Source organism: Amphiprion ocellaris, chromosome 7 (assembly GCF_022539595.1).
Source record: "Amphiprion ocellaris isolate individual 3 ecotype Okinawa chromosome 7, ASM2253959v1, whole genome shotgun sequence".
Taxonomy (NCBI): Eukaryota; Metazoa; Chordata; class Actinopteri; family Pomacentridae; genus Amphiprion; species Amphiprion ocellaris.
In genome coordinates this window covers 13,126,698-13,149,321 of record NC_072772.1, presented here as the reverse complement: position 1 = coordinate 13,149,321, position 22,624 = coordinate 13,126,698, and the positions used below count along the sequence as shown (strand labels likewise).

Below are 22,624 nucleotides of genomic sequence, written 5' to 3'. Positions count from 1 at the left end.
CATAGATGTGAATTTAAGGCCCTACTTGTTGTTTTCAAGTCTCTGAATGGTCTGTGCCAAAAATGTGTCAGACACGTGTTTACTGAGTACAAACCTGGTATCTCTCAGATCCATACTGACTGGTTAGTTAGCAGTGTCCAGAGTTCAGACCAGAAACAGTGATATAGCGTTTAATCTTTATGTTCCTGGAACCAGCTTCTCTTGGAACTTAGATTTGCCCCAGATGTAGCCATTTTAAAAATAAGTTTAATCCAGATCTTTTTTTCCATTGCTTCTATAGTGGCTTGATTGGTAGATTCTGGTCTAACTGTTTATTCTGCACTTTTATTCACTTAATTTTTCATCTTTTCCCTCCTATTTAATTGTATACGTGATCTTTTATGTGCTTTTATTCTTGTCTTTAGTCATTTTCCATTGTTCTAGCCAGTTTTGATTATTCTATAAAGGTTTGTTCACTTTTTTCAACTTGTCTCCACTTTTTTTTTAAATAAAATTGTATTCTGCTGTCTGTCTTTTTTTTTTTTTACTCTGCCTACAAAGAACTTTAAATAACCTCTGTGTATGATAAGGTGCTAAATAAAGAAATAAATAAAACTGCTTGCTCCTTTGCTCTGAAGGTGTTATGTCGCACCTCAATGCTGTCCACTTTGCTTTTATTAGGAGACTTCTGAGGCCGGTATAAAGGCCCCTGAGGGCCCCCTACACCCCCCGTTGCAGCTTCCTCCTCTCACCACCAGACGACTCCCTCTCCCTCCGCCTCTCTCTGCAGCCAGGCCCCGCCCCTGACAGGTTACGGGGCGGAGCGTGTCCGTGCGGAGCCGGGAGGCAGCGTCTCTCTCCACAGCTGTGCTCCTCTCTTTGTCGGTCTGTTCGCTCCTGCGCTTTTCTATCCGGTAGAAGGATACAAAGAAGAGAGACGGACGGCATGAAATAGAGACAGAGCATGAGAACGGCGGGGGCAGCAGAGGGACACGAGCAACCCGACCGGACTACAGTCTAGTCCAGACACGGATACTATTATCTCCGGACTGGATACGGAGCTTCGCCGATGTGCGCACTGGATTTTACCCACCAAAGAGTGTCGAGACCGCGGGGAGAGGGGCGGACTTTATCGCGCAGGTAGGCTTTTGGTCGCCTCGGTGTGAGAGAAATGTAGAGAAGCTTCTCCTAAATCTGCTGCGCTGTAACAAATCACCCTGCCTGCGTACTGCGGCGCTTCGGTGCTTTGGGGGGGTTTAGACGCATTTTTACGCACGTAAAGCTGCTGAAGAAGTGCGTCTGAACGAGAGGAGAGCTGTTGTGGCAACGTGGTGAAATAAAGCTCCGGGGTGCCCCGTTTGTCTTTTGTCGTTGCTTCGCTGCAGTGCTGCCCTGGATGTATGTGTGTCTGCCTGGTGTGTGTGTGTGTGTTTGTGTGTGTGCGTCAACTGTAGCCTACGTGCAAACTTGCTCGGGCAGAGATGTGTAAGCGGCACGTAGACGGCAGGGGCCGCGTATCGGACTCCCGTGATCAAAATATATAGTCCCGGGAGAGAGGGGGGTTTTGTTACAGTGATGATTTTATCGCTCCTGTTCGGATGCGCAGCTGTAATTGCAGGCATGACGTTAGCGAGACACACAAGAAACACAAGCAACCAAAAAAAAGAGACACCGCGCAATTATGTGTTCTCGTTTTATATGATTAATCTGAGCCTGGTGTTCAAGTCCCCTGCAGCAGGATTAGGTAATATTTTTCCGCTTCAGTTACTGGCTGCACTAAGCTGCGTGAAGCTCTCCTGCTTCCCCAAAGAGAATCAGCAAAAAAACAGGCTGCAATATCCTCCCAGTGTGTCTGCGCTATTCCTGCTCCATGCAGGGTCATTCTGGGATCAGCCTGTCGGAGGGGTTGAACTGGTTTCGTTTCATTATACAGAAGGCGAGGGTTTTCCTTTCCAGGAAAGGAAAGACCAGTTTTGCAGTTACTTTATGGCTTAATAGCGCGTCCGTGCAGCCTATTAATCATCGCTTTATGCGCCACGATGACTTCACCTTTGGAAACTGAGATTATAGGATTATGAGAGTTATCTTTGATGACTACCTCGTTCTCTGTCTTTCTCTTTCTCTCAGGACTGTCGGGCTTTAGGACGGGGATCATGGATAAAACTTTGCACATTCTCCAGAAATCCGCAGACGGTGTATCGACTGGGATCTCCCTGGACATGAGTTTAAATATGGACGAAGGGGAAGATTTCGCCGAGCAGCAGATCGTGGGGCTCCCGGACAAAATACCTCTGGTGAAACCTTATTTCAAGAAGAAACAGAGGAAATTGGATCCCAAATGCCTCCACCGCGCCCTGGAGGATCCCATACTGACCACCCTGCTGAGCACGGATACTCTGGTCTCCGGGGATGGAGTGTTTGTTCCCCGGAGCCAGCCGGGACGGACGCCGGGCAATCTGTGCGCAGCGGCGGTGGTGAAACAGAACTGTATGGCCCAGGTGTGTCTCAAGGACCCGGGAGCTGCTGAAGATACCACCGCTGGGGCCGGAGTACAGGGGCTGATGACCCGGGACGTTGATGTGGAAATAGCCGATACTACTGCAGAGCTGGAGGAGACAGAGCGACGAGGGGAGCGACCCAAGATCCAAGATTCTACCCAAGACTGCTTTCAGCTGAAGCCTGGCCTCAGGGCGGCTGGGAGCACAGTGACAATAACACCCCCAGACAGGGATATACCTCCCATAGCTGCACCCCAGGCTCCTCACCAGGAGGGGGCCATCAAAAGCAACGACCTCTTAACCTCCGGAGCTAAAAATCTACCAGTTAAAGACTGCACTGGAACCCAGGACCCCCATGCCCTCCTCCTGCAGCCTGACAAAGGGGTGCTATTTCAGGATAAAAGTGAAGAGGCCTCCCTGGACCTGGTTTTTGAGCTGCTCACCCAGCTCCAGTATCACACACACCAGTCGGACTCGGTGGACATTTGTGTGGACTTCCTCCAGGGACAGTGCGTTTATGGCAACGACTGTGCCCACCACCACACCGTGCTGCCCTACCACTGGCAGATCCGCAAGAGCAGCAGTCAGACGTGGCAGAGCATAGCGGACGACTCCCAGGAACAGCTGGAGAGACTGTACTGCAACCCCGACAACGAGCAAGTCAGGCTCAAGTTTCAGTAAGTATCACCGCTGTAGTGTTTATTGCTTGTAACTTGTCCACTGTATTATTCTGTACTGTGTTTACCGCATGTCCTCAGGTTCATACAGGGTCCTACTGTGGAGGGGAAGAAGTAAAAGTATTTCTGATTTGGATTGGTGTGAGTGGGAAGGGACATAATTCATTTTCAGTTCAGTCAGTTCAGAGCAGGAACTGAAACCCCAATTCATGCACTTGCAGAAAAACATCAGTCTACCACATTTCAGTTTACCGTGGACATTTATTTTTGAAATAGTTTCTCGATACAGGGGAATAGTATGGCATTACAGCAGAACAATTCTCACATTCTGATGAAAATCCTCATCCTGGATCAATAGAGTTGGAAAGTGCAGTACATTGCAGCCACAGCAGTCTATTGACGTGTTGTAAGTAGGGCTGAAAAGACTGCTGTGCGGTAAATTGATAGGTATTTGTGACATGGCAACAATGGTGCAGAAAGCTGATAGGCCGCTTGTGAATGATAAGCCACTTCTGGAAACAGTAGACCTCGGCCTGAGTTTCCTCTTTGGTTTCAGCACCGGTGACAAACTGAAAGCTTTGACTCTACAGCTGTTCTGTGCATGTGTGGCTGCTGGACCGTGGCCAAGCGAATGTGCCTTTGTGAGTGTTACTTTCCCAGCTCCGAATGCAGTAAATGTGATTTATTTATGCATGTGTGAAAGTGCGTATTAGTCCGTGTGGCCTTCGTGTGTGTTCTAGTTAACGTGTACCCTCCGTGTATCTTTTTATTTGAACAGCTAACCTTGTGTAGGCATCAGTCTAACAGACCCTGATATTGGTTATCTATTTCCTGTATTTCCCTGCTCTAAACGCAGCCCCATGATTGGCTGGAGCTTTATCCAAAACAGGCTTTACAGCACTCATGACAGAAAGCTGTGAACTTCCATGACCCTCGGCTGCCTTGTGCGGTCAGTGACACAGACGTACTTGGCAGCTTCTCTCCTTCCCTCGGTCGTAGACATGCACATTGCTGTGTACAATCACACCCACACACACACACACACACACACACAGACACGCACACACATTGCTTGGCACGCAGGCGCTCGCACGAATAGGCTGCACAGGGAAGCTAAGTGGCTTGCAGTGCTCACACGCACGCCTTTTAGCAGACAGAGATAAACCTCTCTTTCACTCTCACACACCCAGTAGATACACACTCACACATGCAAGCACTTGGCAAGCCCCAGTGGGGTGACACAAAGGAGCAGGCACCGTTTCCTGTGAAACTGTACTGAATGCAGGAACATTTCTACATCAAACGCAGTGTAAATATCTGCACACACTTCAATGACCTCATCCTCAGCACAATTTGCTTATTCTCTCTATTGTTCCATTTGTAAAAATCACGTGTGAAGATGTCCCCTGAACACATTTTTAGCAACTTTTCCTTCACATTGTTGTCTGAATCTGTCTAAAAGTTCTGTCAACATAGTTGGTGATGCAACAGTGCACTGTTGAACCTTCAATCTGACACATCCACGTCTCCAATTGCATCAGTGTGTTTGCCTTTGCTTGTATTGACGCTCCCATGAACCCACCGCTTGTGTCCAATGATTTGTATGTGTCTGTGCGTGTGACTTGACTCATATTTTCAGCTGAAACTCTGCACTGGGTGCATATTGCTCCACAAACAGGATATGCACCTGGTGGTGTCAGCCCTGATTCTTCAGAGGCCTTGTGAGTGTGTTGCACTCTCTAACAGTCAGACAGGCCCATCTGGCTCACTTGACTGAAACTCCAGTGGAAACTAGAAATGCACGACGGATTTTACTGTAAATTTTACATATATTTGTAGCCATTATAATAATTTAGATTATCTTAGGAGCTTCAGTACGAAGCAACTGGGCTTTTTTTTAGGTTGTTGACAGAAATTCACTTCTTATCCAAGGGACTTCTTCAGTTCTGATATTATCATTATTTTCTTTTATACCGAGCAAAAGCCACTGTCATTCAGTTTGTAATGTGCACTAAACATTTCGCTCAGCACCAGGACGTGTATTTGCTCATGGTTTGATTAGCACACAAGACTTTTTTTCATTTTTTCTTTACATTTTCTATGATATTTTAACCTGACTCAGACATGATAATTACTTCTTGACACACTTTCAGGTTTGTTACAAGCTCGATAACCACTGAATTCACACTTATTTCACATAATTATACCATTCTAGCACATTCTAGTCAGCCAATTTTCTTTATCACAACCTCTACTTCACCCCACATCCAATATTACACTTTTAATGCTACCAAGGCGTGAAACTCCCAATAGAGTGGCTGAAATGTATTTTATACCTCTGAGTCTAAACTGCCTGTGTGTGAATAGTGGAGTGAAAATGTGACATTAGACACGACGTGAAACATTTTTGCCAGTGAAACGCATGACCTCTCTGACAAGTAACCCCAGATTTGTTTAGCTTTTCATTTACAGTAAGTAAACACTGGGCAATCCCTGGTTTCAAAATGATGATTTAGGACTGTAAATAAGTGGTTGGCCTATTAATGAACGGTTTGCATGTGTTAAATTGATAACACCAGACCTAGTTTTGGTTTCAGACTGGGGGAGCGGAACAGCCTGTCGAGTGATGAGACCCACACTGAGGAGAGTCAGTAAGCTGTGTAGTGTTCACTCTGTTCTGGTTATTCAGTTTAGCCATTTTACTCAAAGCTTTGTTTTGTGCTGGGTGTGTGTGAGAACTCTTTAGAGACGCAGCCCAGCTTGTCTTTTCATGCGCACACACACACACACACACACACACACACACACAAGGCATCACCGTGGTTACTAAAGTCAAATGATAACATCGTTAGTGATATAAAGAGCAGCAGATGACTTAACAAGCCCTACTGTCGGTATGGCAACGCAGGCAGTGTTTTGCCTTTCGCTGTGTGTGTGCAGCAGGAAAAGGAGTGGACAGAAAAGCAAATGTATGAGCAGTTTTTTAAAAAAAAATTCTGTGTGTGTATCTGCATCTGATTATGTGCGGCCCATTGCGGCGTGCGCATGTGAGTGTGTGTTCTGTGCTGAGCTGTTCCCATGTGTGTATGATCCATAGCGCAGGTTAATCCCATCCATATGATAAGCAGGAATGGAAGTCTGGCTAATCCGCCTTAGACATGAACTCAGCAGTAAGGAGGAATGTCACAGTCATCGCTTCTAAAAGTTATACTGTAGTAATCCTCGGCTGTACAGTTTCTTGTTAACAGATTTATGCTGTGCTGTAGAGTGTGTGTGTGTGTGTGTGTGTGTGTGTGTGTGTGTGTGTGTGTGTGTGTGTGTGTGTGTGTGTGTGTGTGTGTGTGTGTGTGTGTGTGTGTGTGTGTGTGTGTGTGTGTGTGTGTGTGTGTGTGTGTGTGTGTGTGTAAGAGGGCGGAAAAGATATGAAAAAGCGTTTTCACTTTTATTTCCCCTTGGCTGATTTGAGTGTTTCTTGTCATCTATTACGTCCAGGAAAACATGAATTCTCAATCAGATCTCCTATGATTAGGCCGATTTCCTGCGATACCTGCGCTAGGAGGGACTTTACGACTTGAAAAGCGTTTCGCCCTTTTTTCCATAAGCGTGATGAAACACACAGTTTCGTGCTTGTGTGTGTGTGTGCGTGCGAGCGGTAGAGGCAGGCTCTTTTGTCAGCCAGGTGATAAAAGCCTTGCTTGTCATTAACTGACACAAAGAGTCACTGAGTACCAAGGGCAGAGCGACCTGACACCAAGGTGTGTGTGTGAGTGTGTCATTATGTTTATATCGCAGGGGATTCCATGTTACCTTGTTGTGTCATGAACCGAAGAAAATCAAGGATCGGTTATGTCTAAGCGAGCTTGTTTGTGTGTGTGAAAAGAAGCAGAGCCAAGATAATCACACTGAATGTGTCCGCTCTTTGTGAATGTGTGTGTGTGTGCGTGTGTTTGTGTGTGTGCGCGTGGCTATAACGTGTCAGACAGATCATGCCATGAATCAGAGGGGCGAGGTCTGGGTCGCTCGGCCTCTTATTACTCAGAGTCTGCCTTCATTCATCCTTCTTTTTTCCCCTCCTCCTTCCTTCTTCCTCTTCCTACTTTTTCTTGTGTAATCGTTCCTTACTGGGTATTTTTCGTCCCCTATGTTTCCTCGTCGCACCTGTCTTTGCTTCCTTTCTCTCTGTCTTCATATCTGTCAGTCTCTGTATCATTTTTTCATTCCTCAGTTATCCCTCGAGGGCCTAAAAGAGGTGGAAGAGATGTGGAAATGTGTGTGTGTGTGAGCTTCGCAGGCACTCTCAAGCAGAATCCCTTTTTTTCTGCGTTCTTATCCATTTTTCTCTCTCAGCCCCTCTCCTCTGAAGTGTCACTAAGTGTTAATTTTAATGCCAAACTCGCTTGCTTATCTTCTGCCTCTCCCTCTTTTTTTATCTCACTTTTTATATTCTCACATGGTTTACACCCTGGGCAGCTTTACAAGTTTCAAAAGAGAGAGTTAAAGGACTGAGAGAGGACACCCTGAACTATGAGCTTAATGATGTGGACAGAGACGCAGAGATACACTCTTGTGGGAACAATCTAGGACATGCAGGAGATGGCACATTTTTTCCCCGTTCTGCGTGTGTGTGTGTGTGTGTGTGGTTGACTTTGTGTTTACAGCCTTCAAAGCTAAAAAAGCAGAAACAAACGAAGCCCATTTGAATAGATCACTTGAAAGTGAACAGGTCGAGCACGAGGATACGACACTGACCCATGACATCAAGGTAGAATGTGTGTGAGAGAAGCCTTCGTCAGCAGATTTGGTTGACTGACTGACTTATCTAGGCGTGACTGGATGAAGTTTGCGTGTGTGTACATGAATATGTTGAAAGAATGTGTGTATATGTGTGTGGGTGCGTACAAGAGTGAGCGAGTGCTCCTATTTTTTTTTCTTTTTTCTCCAGTCTGTGACGTTCACAATGGCATGACTGATGCTGGTATGCGGGTCCTTGTATGTGTAGCCGTGAGAAAGTTCCAAGGTGTGTGTGTGTGTGTGTGTGTGTGTGTGTGTGTGTGAGTTGAAGGCAGTGTGTGGGGGATTAATAGTCATTTTGACAATGCAGTGAGTTTTCTTAACCTTTATTTATCCAGGGAAAAGTATTGCTGAACACACCATTTTTCGTCTTTCCCGTCACCCTGCTTTCACATTCACACACATTTGCACATAGTACAAGAACAGAGCAGGTTTGGGGTATTTTTAGTGATTCTGACATACCGGCTCCCTCGTCAGCGGCACAATTTTCCGTTTAAAAGCCTTTTTAGTTCCAAAAATGAAAGACACCGCTTTAAACGTGTTCTTTGAACTTGCAATTTCAGTTGACTTTTGTGCATGTACCTTTGCACAAACTTGGAGTAGCACGACATTTCAAGCGTGCTCGACGACTTTGCCAGAGTGGGCGTGCTTCGCGTCTCTTTCCAGCTTTTGATTGGCCTCTGCATTGAAAGCACCGAATCTCTGTGCACTTAATTTAACTGGTGGAATTTTATTTTTAGAACAGCACAAACTAGTCTGGGAGCGAGGGAGGGAAAAAGACTGTGTGAAAGGCTTTGAAATGTATCGACTGACCTCTCTGGAGACCCGTCTTCATCGCAGTTTGTGTGAGATTGTGTGAATTTGTGAGAGAGAGAGAGAGACGGATACAGAGGTAACCAGTGAGGTGGAGAGCCTGCTGCCAGTAAATCTAACTTCCTCATAGTTAAACTTGAATATGTGTATGCGTTAGAGTTCAATCACACACAGAATCTCTTGTCACCGTAACAGAGTGTTGCAGGCAGAATCTGTTCTGTACTGTTTTGGTTAAAGGGTAACAGAGTGGACCATGCAGGTGCAGGGCATTCGCGTTCTTTTTCAGACTGAAAAAACAGAGAACAGAAAAGAGCGGAGACACCGAAACAAGCAGTGAAACGGGGAACAGAGCGGAGACATGACAGAACAAAGTGAGAAGAAAAAAAAATTAAGAAAACAAAGTGAGCAGCAGAGAACAGGCTGACCAGAGGTTTCACACTTAATTTGCTTGTGCTACATTTTTAGTTTCTTGCCTTTCAGATCCTTCCGTATCAGTACGTCCTTGCTGCTCCTGTTCCCGTCATCCTTTCTCTTCCGTTTCTCTGTTTTGTTGCTGCTTTTAGTATTATAATTCGTGTAGCAGAAACCCCTTTCAGGGAATTCTTGAATAAAGTTAAGAGAATCGTGGACATCTGTATTATCTGTGTGCCTTGTCTTTCTGGTAATCTGCTAGTCTGATAATTAGTGACTCACTCCTCAGTTACTGTTTTGTTTCTGCACGTGCTCAGTGTTTGAACTCTTATTTCACTTCCTCTTATAGAGATGCAGTCACATTATGACTTAGCAGAAACACTATAAATATAGCGTATTTAACTGCTATTTGTGTGTGTATGTGTGTGTAACCCCAGTGACCAGTAATTGCACGTACACTCTATGAAACTGAATCCTTTTTTTTTTTTTTTTTTTTTTTTTTAACTGTGCAGCCAGTATAATTTGAGGTTTCACTGCTTCAGGCCTTTGAACTCATACAGTTTAAACACTTCTGATCAGCTTCTCTGTGTTTCAGATGGGAACATCTACACAAACACATCACCAGAAAACACGTTCTGCTTTTCATACTCATATTTTCCAGACATACACACACTTGCAGATGTCTAACATTTGACATTACATCCACTTAGTTTCCCTGCAAAAAAAAAAAAAAAATCAATGAGCCCATAACGCTGTCAGGCCTGTGTGCTGCTTTGTGTTTGCTCTGCCGGTGTCTTGTGTAGTTTTGCGTGGTTGCCTGTGTGATGCATGCATATGACTGTATGTATGTGTTAGTGTCTGCTGCCTCTGTGTCTGTCTGCCTTCCATGCCATAGCGTGCCTATGTGTGATGCCCACATTTATGTAAGTGGTATGTCTGACCCAGAAAAAGATTTGCCTTAGGCCCTATGGAGAACTAATGTAGAGAGACTGATGCACATGCGCTCACACACACACACACACACACACACACACAAAACAGGGTTTTGACCCACGCTTGTCGAGACAGAGGGGTTATGGGAGGTTGTATGCACATTATGGGATTATGCATTTTCACTGTTTGTTTACTTAGCAGATAGTGACACTTTGTATATTTTGTGATCAGCAACACGAAATCATTATTCTGTCGCTGAATCTGACTAATGGCGGGGGACAGGCCAGGCTCTAAAGCAATAGTTTTAGGGAGATGCTGGTATATTTGAAGCTTAATAATTAATTAGTTATATTAATAGGAGCTAAGCTAGCTGGCTACAGATATGAGCAGAATCAATCTTCTACTAGAAAGTGAATAAACACATTTTCTCTCGTTTTAAACTACTCCTGTAACCACAACACCATATTGAAATAGCGTATTCAATATAGCTCTCCCCTGCATTAGTCCTGTTTAAATCTTAATGTCCCTTTCAGCTTTTGAAGAGTCGTTACAGCTACATTCATGTTCTCAGTGTGAGCAGACATAATGTTTTGATCATGCGTGTCTTGTGTTTTTCTGTTTCTTAAAAGTCATGTTTTTGACATTGTCATCCGCTGTGATTCATTCTGAGTGAGCAATTAGAGGTTTGGTCGTCTCGCTCCAGGGCACATGGGTTAAATAAAGTCCCATCAGCTGCCAAATGTTTGGTCACACGGCTACCGATGGAAACCTAAACCGTGACCATTTAACAACAAGGTCACCGTGGCACAGCCACATGTTAGCTCACCGTGTAAATGCGTGTTGCTTTCTTCATTCTGACTGTTTGTAATTGTTTTAATGGCTCAACCTTTGCGTTTCAGGGGTCGAGTGTTTGCCCTGGACTTTGGGGCGATGCGGGTGTGCGACCTGGAGTTTGACTGCGTCCGACGACTGACCACTCCCCCCAGCCCTCTACCTGTGCCCACAGCGAGCCCAAACCCCACCCCCAGCTGTCACACGGTGTGGAAGTACTACTGCAGAGACAACTTTGGTTGGAGGGAATACTCCGAGGTGAGCCAATCGGCGCAGTTATGTGGGTGTTTGTATGTTTGTATGCACGTTCTGTGAACACGAAGCCAGACACATTAACTTTGCACCCAACCAATCAATCGTCTCGGCACTGTGATGGGATCAATGCACATGCTCGTACGCACTCGTATGCACAAAGGAAGCACATATCGTGACGCAGCTGTCCACAGTCTTTTTCAGTTATTCCACAAACTCAGTAAATGTGTCGTATTTTTTTTCATATTTGAACAATTGCCACACTTCGCTGATATTTCCCTTTCCAGACTTTCCTTTCAGTCAACTGCAAAAAAAGTGGAACAAGTCAGCCTAAAATCTTCTTTCCTGACTTTTCTTCAATCTCCTTCTCCTCTACAGCCGGTGGTGAAGCTCATAGAAGAGGCAACTTCAAGGGGTCTTAAGGAGGTGCGATTCATTACGCTCCAGAACCAGTATATCCTCAACATCAGGGAGGGCTTCCAGCAGAATGCGGTCTTCGGGTTCAGGCGTCAGATCAAGAAGCGGCCCATGTTCATGTCCTCTGTGATGCTGACACCTCACCTACAGTAAGTAGACATGATTAGCACTTGATCTTACTCTGCTTGTGCTGGTGTAGGTAGGAGTGGAGCACCAATAGAGATTTGATCTTACTGCTGCAAAGGTAGCATGGCTGTAGTGAGGACAATGTTGGTTTGCAATACTTGCAAAATACCTGCAAAACTAATGCTATTCCAATCAGCCTCAGCTGTTAAATGTACTTTGTGCTTTTGTCCTAGTAAGCATGTTAATATTCTCTCCAAATACAACTTCTCATAGCTGCTAGCATCGCTCAGCCTTGTTTCTGCCAGCCACATAACTGCTGAGATGATCAAACATGCCAGGTGTTGTCGGTGAGGAAGTTACTTGGATGCAAACAAGCGTTGTTTATAAACAGTCCTTTAACCTCCAGTAAAACATTCTGATAAATATTTATTGGGGTTTAGAATTGGTGTTAGTTAATAATGCAGGGAAGTACTCGGTCCACATTTGTGAGGTAGAGGTCAGCTGTTTGACTGATAGTTTCTCTTGGTCTGTTCTTTTTTTCACCCCCAGCTTCTATTTCCCATTGCGCTGTCTGCTTAGAGCCACATCGATCCTTTTAGCACTCGGATCACAACAGTGTCGGGGAACATTTAATATTTTGGACATGAAGCAATGCTGAATATTAGAACAACGACCTTGATTTTACATTAAGTGCCTGGCAACGTGCGCAAAGTATCTCGCAGACACCAAGCTGCCTCTTCAATATGTGACACGCTGTCTCCTCATGGCTCGCAGTGTTCTCTCAGCATCCCGAGTTCCTGTTTGGAGACATGCAGTCACGCAGAGCCCGGTACACGATGCTAATGTCACAGTCAGGGCTGAATACCCAGAACGCCACATACACCTTCTATCTGCTGCTGTTGCACATTGGCAGTCTGAGCTGAACTTGAAACCGATATTAACATTTAATACAGCTCAGATTTTTGGCGAGTCAAAGAGAGTCACCAGGACACAGGAGTTGTCCTGTGCAGAATCAAGCAGGCCTGAAGCAGACGGTCGGAAAATGAGATAATGAGGCAAACGAGAACAGATGAGGCAGAAGACGAGAGAAGAGGAGAGCCAATAAATGAAGAACGGGCGAAAGGAAACGGAAAAAAAATCAGTGCAACCAATCCAGTGAACCTTCCACAGCTCAGACGCCCACTGGAGCAATTTAATTTGTCCCCAAATCTTCTTTTTTCCTCAAACTTAATCAACGTGTCTTTATTACAGTGGAGTCATCTCCCTTGCAGCGCTCGCCACGGTCTTATTTTTGAAACAAGTGATACCAGATTGGAAACAAGTGGAGTCATTTCACCCCATTTGCAGAATCTTTCACTTCCTTTGCCGAGCAGGCTGCTGTAGCGGTGTCCTGCCAGTTTCCCACACAGAGCGAACGCAAGAACGAGCTGTTCCTACCAGGCCCTGACAGTCAAAAGAAGACAAAATGGAGAGCAGGAGATGAAGGGAAAAGAGAGAAAATTAGACGGAGGAAGCAGGAGACAGAAAGAATGAGAGACAGTGAGATAGAGAGCACAGCTGAGGAAGTGAGAGGCCTAAATGGTTTCCAGACCGGGTGCACAGCAGAGCAGAGTTGGTGAGTGAAGGAGTGCGAAACGTTACTGTGGGGAGCTGGAATTTGGATCCAAGGATTTGCTCATGGGACTTTGTCATCCGTTTGTTGTTTGTGCGCTTCAGTTAACCACTTAGTGGGGACAAAAATCTGATCACAGTCACAAAATTGGGGACGAAAAGCTGCTTCTAGCGAGGCAGACTATTAAACCCCTGGCAATAACACTTGTTTTTTTTTTTTTGGATTAAATCTATTCATTTTTTCTAGAGGAATGAATGTAAGTCAGTGCAGTGTCCTCCCAAATGACCGAAACAGTTTGTGTGTCTGTGTGTATCAGGAACAATCTGTGCGAGGCTTAGAGGTGGAGGTCATTAGCTTGATTGGCACTCTCCCTGGCTCCCTCCCCACCTCTCTCCCTTTTCCTTCTGTCATCTCGCTCTCCTGATGATGTTATTTTCAGCCATCGCCTCCCTCTCTCTCTCTCCCTCCCTTGTTATCTGTCCTAATCTTTCTCCTTTTCACTCTTTCTCTCCCCCCCAACTCCATCATTCTCTTGTTATCTGTCCCTTTTCATTTCACACTTGTTTTCTGCAGCAGGCTGTCTGTGATCTCTTCAAAGCGCACAGGGAATAGAGACATCGATTGCGGGGGGAGATCGAGACCGGACAGACAAGATAAGAGAGGGAGAGAGGGGAAAGAGATGAGAAAAACTGTCGCACTAACTCAGAGTCAAGCTGATCACAGTCTCTTGACAACACACACACACACACACACACACACACACACACACGCACACGTCTTTCTTATGGCTGATAGAGCTAACAGCATTTACACTTAGAGAGTGATAACTTGACAGCCAAACTACTGTTATTGACTCAAATGCCAGATATAATAGTTTTTTTGTCACTTCCATGACAGCTCCACAATTGGCATCTTATTTTCCCCCTCCGTCTTGTTCTCGCTCCCGTCTCTCCCTCGCCTCGCCTCCCCGTTGTCTTGTTTGGTGTCTGGGTTTCATTTTCGCGCAGTCCTGCTGTTTTGTTTGGTCGGTGACAGCTGACGGCTGCTGTGGAGCTGCTCGGCTCCGCACTGCAGTGAAGTCATTGTTGACAGTCGGTGGAGTAGGATTTTGACGTGTCTGTTCATTGCGGCAGGCAGCGGTTTTGTTTTACGTGGGGCTGCAGCTTTGATTGGAAACACATGAGGATGTAGCTGCGGGAAGGTGGAGAGTGAGGTGGAACGCTGAGATGTGTGGCTTGCAGTCGATGCTTTCGTCACTGTAAATGATCAGGCCTGCGATGCCGCTTTAAGTGACCCTCAGCAGGGATAGACAATGGAAAATGAAAAAGCTCTATCTGTACAGAGGAGATCTGGATCACACTGTTGCAGCGCGAGATTTTTTAATAAGGCGCAGCAACTGTTTCAACATGAAGCACGTCTTGATCAGAGTAATCATCAGTCTAGATTGAGCCTCAGTAGTTCTGTCTTCAAGCTCATTTTGGCTGATGAACAAAGGTTCATGTGTACTGTACAGGATGGTTTAGAGGAAAGAACAGGCCATAAATTATAACGGTGTGTTTGATTTTAATTTGGCAAAATATAATTAACACTGTCTTCCTTTCCCCACAAATAGCAATAAATTACATAATGCTTTCCAGGAACCTGCCTGTCAATTTCCAGTTAGGTAGTAGGCCCTTTTACTGGAAATTATAATACCCATAAAACAAATGATGCCATGTTTGAGTGCTAGAATCACACAACTACAGGAGAGGATGGAACTAATAATTATGTATCTATTGAATATGTCAATGTAAAGCCCACTTCAGCTTTTCAGAATCAAAATTGATGTCTAGAAATGTCTTGTTTTGCCTGATCATTCAATTTCAGAAAGATATAAAACACAAAAGTAGTAAATCCCCACCTTTTAGAAGCTAGGACTATGGGACTAGCAAATATTTCAAAATTTTCCTCCATAAAATACATTAACATTGTTGTTGATGTATTTTTTTAGTCAGATGACAAATAAATATAAAAAAATATTTTTAGATAGTACTTGACTAAACATAACTTCAAGTTTAAGGAAGAAAAAGAAAGCTAACTCACGAGGAATCCAGGAAATACTTGGATTTTTGGGTTTCATGAATGTCTTTCAAAGTTGAATTAAATTAGTCGATTAATCGATTAATAATACTGTAGGTCCCCAGTACTAATATTCATTGTAGTCAGCTAAAGTTGTGTTTTATGCAATTTTTGTAAGGATTAAATATTTAAATGACTCTGGTAAATCTGCATAATAAATAGGTCTTAAGGTCAATATGTAAATTTGTTCCACCGATTCATAACATTTCTACAGGAAAGCACTTTGGCTCAACAGTTGTTGTTTTAAATGTGCTACATAAATAACCGTATTTTATGCAATCAAACATCTTATCCCTTCTTCTTTCTTTTATTCTTTGCAGGACTTTGGGTGGTCTCTCTTTATCTCCTCTCCCTTGCTCGTCATCAACCTCCTCCTCTTCTTCGTCGCCTTCATCGTCGATGGATCCTTCTGCGTCACATCCTCTCTCGCCAACAACCACCAACCCGCCCAGCCTTTTTCCAGAAACATGGTTGCCAATGACGATGAGCCAGGACTTCCTGCGGGTGCCTGTGTCCCGTGAAGACCGCAGCTACAGGACGGTGTACAGCCTGTTCCACAAGACGGTGTCGGAGACCAAGTTCAGGATTATCAAGATCCTGCGTGTGCAGAACCCCTTCCTCTGGGAGAAGTATAAGAGGTGAGAACAAAGGCCTTTCAATCTTTAAGCACCACCTCAATGTTAACCTAAGTGCAAAATCATAAATAATTTCCATACATTACAAAAGTACACAATATCATGTTTAACCATCTGGACCCAAAGATTAAGATTTACTGAATGTTTTCAGCTCCTGCTACATCTTTACTCACTGTGGGCTCATTTTTCACTGTAATATCAAGTCCTGACTAGAAGCACAGAGAGCTCAAAAATGTCTCTTGTGCAAGACAACAACGTTATGAAAGTTTTAATTGATTATTCATATTACAGAAATTAAAAAAAAAAAAACAGCTGGAATCAATATGTACAGTGCCCACATGTATTACAAATGTTAGCATATATTGTGACTCTACATATTACAGATATTTTATTGCTTGCATTTTAAATGTCTTGTCATACTTGTCTGCTCTGTGTAAACACAGCCTGCAGCTCAGCCCGGTTCAGATGAAAAGTCCATACATTTTTGTAGTGGCTGTGTGTTGTTTCAAGGAGCCCAGAATTGTTTGTTTTTTACAGAATCTGGTTGCTAAAATGGTTTATTTTTTGCAAATTATAAAATGAGACATGTAAAATACAGCAATTTTAATAAAATGTCCAGATTTTTAGCTTAGATTTGGTTATTTTTCTTGACAAAGTCAAACATGATTAGTTCAAGGAACGTCCTGTAGTTAAAATATCTAATAGTTCCTCCTGTTTTTACAGTTTCTTGCTAAGAAGATAAAGAATATAATTATGACAGTGTTTCCAAAAAATAACATGCCTTTTAAACCTGCACAGTTTTTTGGGCTTCAGAGGGTTAATGGCAACATAGGAAGCATTTCTGTCATTAAACTGGCTGCCGGCAGGTTTGCGTATGTTCCTGTCTTTTGCATGCAGTCTTTCATTTACTTGCTTAATGCTGAAGCTGTGGCATCTGCCTTAGACGCTATCTTCACTGTGTTGCTGAACTAGAGCTATCGAAACGGTCCCCGGCTACTTTGCTGTGAGAGATGTCTGACTTTAAAAATTTGGTCCACAGATTTTTACTTCACTTGAAAACAGTATTCAGGTTATCAGCGCAGATATACATTTATATGTTATGATCCACAGTGGTGCAAAAACAGAATAGTGTCTGAGCTGCGCTAGTCTGAGATATTTTGTTGTGGTGACTCAAAACAAATTGTTAAAACTTTTCATCGTGATATTTCTTGCTGTTAAAAGAATATTTCAGACCCAGCTGTGTGTGCTCTTGCAGATAGAATGAAATGTTCTTAACAGCAAGCGCATCGTGAATGATAAACATTGTAAGAGGAGGGAAATTTAAAAAAAGAAAATAGGGCAAATGGGACCAGCTGTGCAGGACTTCGTGAGAAAGAGTTGAGCGTGGTGTGTGAACACAGCAGATGGAGAGATGCTTGGTGATGATGATGTTCCTGTTGTGAACAGAGTGGGCTAACCGCTGTGGTTAGAGCAGGGCAGGTCGCATCAGCTGTGACAGTTAAACTCTCCCACACCGACTGGTACCACACGGTTTCACAATGACTGACGGTGTGTGCTTGTGTGTCGCCGCCTCTGAAAGTGATGCACCCTCTGAATGTCAGTTGATTTCCTTCTTCCCACACTCGGGTTGTGACAGAGAAACCATAACTGCTTGTTTGCGTGCCTCTGTGTGTGTGTGTTGGCATGCAAATGGGTTGTTGTTTACGCGAAGGGAAGTTGAGCAGCTTCATCCTAAATTGGATAGTAGGAAGTGAAGTGTGTGTGTGTGTGTGTGTGTGTGTGTGTGTCTGTGTGTGTGTGTGTGTCTGTGTATATATGTCAGCATGTGTGTGCATACTGGATGCGTGCAGTGGCAGTTTGTGTCAGGTCACACGCTGCGGGATCATGAGAGGTCATGCCCGGGTCACGGCCTCTCTGGCTCGGAACGCTTTCTCCTCTGCATGCCTGATTGATCGGCTCACATCAAACGAGCTGCATGTATGTGCGTGCATACGTGTTGCTAAAGAAACAGATTAGGCTCGATGTTTTTACACAGTTTGAGAGCATACAAGGTTGTGATAACAACTTTTGAATAACAATAGCAATGCTGCTCTGAGCTGTTTACTAATTCATTGCCTGAAGGATGATCTGTTTTTGTGCATCAGCCTGTTCCCATGAAGGAAAAAAACTGCTTTCTGATCAATATGTTTTGCTTTTTTCATTTAAAAGAAGGAAATAATCAACTGTGAATATTAAAAAAAAAAATTGTTGCGTCAATGGAAAGCTGCATCTAACCTTCTGTCTCTGTCTGCTCCAACAGGAAGAAGGAGTACATGTCGCGGCGTATGTCAGACATGGACCGGCTCCTGAGCGAGCGCCACCTCTTCCACGGCACGTCGGCGGACGTGGTGGAGGGCATCTGCAAGCACAACTTCGACCCCCGAGTCTGCGGCAAACATGCCACCATGTTCGGCCAGGGCTCCTACTTTGCCCGCAAGGCTGTCTACTCCCACAACTTCTCCAAGCGATCGCCCAAAGGAGTTCATTGCATGTTCCTGGCCAAAGTCCTCACTGGCAGGTGTGTGTGGAAACTGAAGTTCACACAAATTGTTGGCATCTCTGCACATAAGTGGAATTTTCTTTATTTAATGTGACAGTAATAATATATTGTCGTGTTATTCGTTACCCGCTGATCTAATCCAGTGAATTAAGGGTGTAGAAGCACAAAATGCATCAACAGTCCTTTCCAGAAGCATCACTTTCGTATTACTGATGGCATAAATTCTTCCTCGTTTGAGTGATATATCTCTGCTCTGGTCTGAAGGAAGCTGGAAGGAGCATAGTTTGGTAAATGCTAAATCAAGGCCTTATGTATTTTGGTTTTCTTGGGGGTTTCATGGTTTAGTGTCCCTTATGAACAGCTCGGTGTGTTTGACAAGCATGTTCCCTCCAGCACATACCTCATCCCAAACAACTTTACTTTTTGACCCTATCCGCCTCACATTTAACGCTTTCAGACTAAATTTACAGAGCACATCAGCATTAATTTGGATCATGAAAATCCTGAGGTTTTATTTTTTTTTCCATAAACCATCATTCAGACATGCTATGCACTAAGCTACTCCCATTCCTTAAAATGCAAGTCAAATCTGGAGCCGCACATGTAAAACAGCTGATTTGGCTTTTACCCATCGTACATCACTAGCTTTGTTACCGCTGCAGCAGACAGTCTGTGGTTCGCCCAGAGGCTTGTGCAGTGGTTTTGAAACACACATAACCCAGCCACCCCCCTACTCTTAACCTGGGTTCAATCTGTTCCACGTCACAGGCGGAGACAAGCTCCCAGACCTGAGCAGGGATATGCTGTATGTCTACATACTGCCTTTGCCTGTAGCTGAAAATGTTCATATGCTTTATTTATGTTCCCTAAGAAACTAGTACAAAGATTGACGGATGGCGGGTCTTTAAGGCTGGACATAAATATTTAAAAGAGGAAAAACAAACTGGTGTATATGCACAGCACATTCATTTCATGCACTTGCAGCATATGCTTATATTATTTAAAGTGCACTAAAATGCACACTGGAGCAGCAGGCTTGTAATCATTACATTTAGACAAATCTTCCTTTAAGCGGTAAATTGTTCCTCTCTAAGACTAAAGAGCGAAACGGCAAAAAGCCTCTGGAAGCATTTTTCCAACAACAGGCATCACTTTCAGGCTGTTTAGTGAGAAATGGTTTCGACCACGTGACTGAATTTTTCTCTCTTGTGTTTCTCTAGGTTTACTGTAGGAAATCCCTCCATGCGGCGACCTCCACCCATCAACCCTCGTGACCCCTCTAGTGACCTTTATGACTCCTGTGTGGACAACTGGGTGGACCCCCAGATCTATGTCATCTTCAATGACGACCAGAGTTACCCTTACTTTATTATTCACTACGAGGAGGTACCCAGCACAGTCGCCGTCTAAGCCCTTCAACAGAACTTGGTGTCTTTGTTTGCAAATCCTTAGTCATAGTCTGCTAATGGTGGTAGATGGATGGAGTTTGATGCAAAGGAACAGTTAAGACCAATAAAAATGGATGCTCTGAAGAGTGTTGGTGTAACCAGCTCTGTTGGAGTCACTCTGTTAGACCAAACTTCACCCATCTGGTGCCTGAAATGCATTAAAACAGGCTGAGAAATATTTGCAAATACACAATGATTCAGGTCTGTAGTCGACTGGATCCAACCAGACTGGACTGCATTAAGGAACAACAGACCGGATTCAACTGGACAAAACTGGATTAGCAGAGGACAACACCTGTTTCATCCAGTGTTCAAAGGTGGATGACAACTGAAAACAGCTGCAACAGACTTGAGTGGACTCATACACCACATTTTACTATCTAGAATGAAAAGGACCCCAGTGATGATGATCGCTGGGCAAAAGAGGATTTATCTACTTTACTGATTTGGAGCAGATGCAGGAAAAACCAAACCTCGGCCCCTTATCATTTTGACGTAGTCGTACGGCTGTACGAGAACTCGTTTCCACATCGGGACAAACACTGTTGTAGACAGTTAGCGTCCTGCCAGTACTGTGAATGACCAACTGGCCATGTTATTATTATTATTATTATTGTTGTTGTTGTTGTGAGGAAGCAGCAACCAACCAATCAGAGGCTTCCACAGAGAAACCATGGCAACTCTGACCCTCCCATCATTCTCTTATACAAATCATAGTGAGTGTTTATCCAGCCTCCGGCCCATACATTTTTTTCAAATCTATGTGCTGAGTGTTTGAATCTTTTAATTTAGTGAACATTAATCTTGTGGCCTCTTCAACCAGACAGTGGACATGAGTTTCAGAGGGACTTCAACAAAATGGACATCCACATACTGTAAACCTCCAGGCAGAGGATTCACACGACGCCAGTGCTGCTCCTGGTTGCCATTTTTGCTTTTGCGGCCACCACTTTGGTTCCTCTTGGAAGGGATCTGATTCTTGCTAAGACTCGATGCTGTTGTAGCAGCGGCGGCAGTAGCGCTGTAGCGTTTTGTCAGCAAACCCCCTGAAACTCATCTCTCTTGGACCGCTCTCTCGCTCAGAGACAGTAGACTCGTTTTGTTTTGTTTTTTTTGTTTTTTTTCTGAGACAAACTGTACAGGCGTTCTCTTTGTTTATATTTGAACCGTGTGCCTTTTGTTCATAAAAATGTTTATTTATGTTAGTTTAATGTATCATTGATTAAATAAAGAATCTAAAAGAGGAAATGAATGAATGGTCAACTTGTGCTTTATTCAAATCATGTTGATTCAGATTTATTATTCATATGTTCGGCTAAACGTCCCTCCTAGTTATTCCCATTAACATCAGTTCAAACAATACTCACTAAAGGCTTTTCAAAGTCGAATCTGTGAGGAGGTTTAATTGTTTCACAGCAAAGTGAGCATAATATAGATTTTTTCCCCTCCTTTTATAAATACACTATATTGCCAAAAGTATTCGCTCACCCATCCAAATAATCAGAATCAGGTGTTCCAATCACTTCCATGGCCACAGGTGTATAAAATCAAGCACCTAGGCATGCAGACTGCTTTTACAAACATTTGTGAAAGAATGGGTCACTCTCAGGAGCTCAGTGAATTCCAGCGTGGAACTGTGATAGGATGCCACCTGTGCAACAAATCCACTCGTGACATTTCCTGGCTCCTAAATATTCCACAGTCAGCTGTCAGCTGTATTATAAGAAAGTGGAAGTGTGTGGGAACGACAGCAACTCAGCCATGAAGTGGTAGGCCACGTAAACTGATGGAGTGGGGTCAGCGGATGCTGAGGCTCATAGTGCCAAGAGGTCGCCAGCTTTCTGCAGAGTCAGTCACTACAGACCTTCAAACTTCATGTGGCCTTCAGATTAGCTCAAGAACAGTGCTTCAGCAGAGAGCTTCATGGAATGGGTTTCCATTGCCGAGCAGCTGCATCCAAGCCATACATCACCAAGTGCAATGCAAAGCGTGGGATGCAGTGGTGTAAAGCAGCCGCCACTGGACTCTAGAGCAGTGGAGACGCCTTCTCTGGAGTGACCAATTGCGCTTCTCCGTCTGGCAATCTGATGGACGAGTCTGGGTTTGGTGGTTGCCAGGAGAACGATACTTGTTGGACTGCATTGTGCCAAGTGTAAAGTTTGGTGGAGGGGGGATTATGGTGTGGGCTTGTTTTTCAGGAGCTGGGCTTGGCCCCTTAGTTCCAGTGAAAGGAACTCTGAATGCTTCAGCATACCAAGACATTTTGGACAATTCCATGCTCCCAACTTTGTGGGAACAGTTTGGAGCTGGCCCCTTCCTCTTCCAACATGACTGTGCACCAGTGCACAAAGCAAGGTCCATAAAGACATGGATGACAGAGTCTGGTGTGGATGAACTTGACTGACCTGCACAGAGTCCTGACCTCAACCTGATAGAACACCTTTGAGATGAATTAGAGTGGAGACTGAGAGCCAGACCTTCTCATCCAACATCAGTGTGTGACCTCACAAATGCGCTTCTGGAAGAATGGTCAAAAATTCCCAT

The 22,624-nt window shown here is 44.2% G+C and overlaps 1 protein-coding gene across 1 annotated transcript; it reads left to right on the top strand.

Annotated features, from left to right (window-relative positions):
• The first annotated feature begins 841 nt into the window (after positions 1-841).
• On the top strand, positions 842-21,332 carry tiparp (TCDD-inducible poly(ADP-ribose) polymerase). The gene is made up of 7 exons (XM_023299586.3): positions 842-1,119; positions 2,107-3,154; positions 11,002-11,191; positions 11,564-11,751; positions 15,779-16,096; positions 18,393-18,650; positions 19,853-21,332. Exons 2-7 carry the CDS (start codon positions 2,133-2,135, stop codon positions 20,040-20,042), a joined length of 2,166 nt encoding a protein of 721 aa, XP_023155354.2. The 5' UTR covers positions 842-1,119; positions 2,107-2,132; the 3' UTR covers positions 20,043-21,332.
• The last annotated feature ends 1,292 nt before the right edge of the window (positions 21,333-22,624 follow it).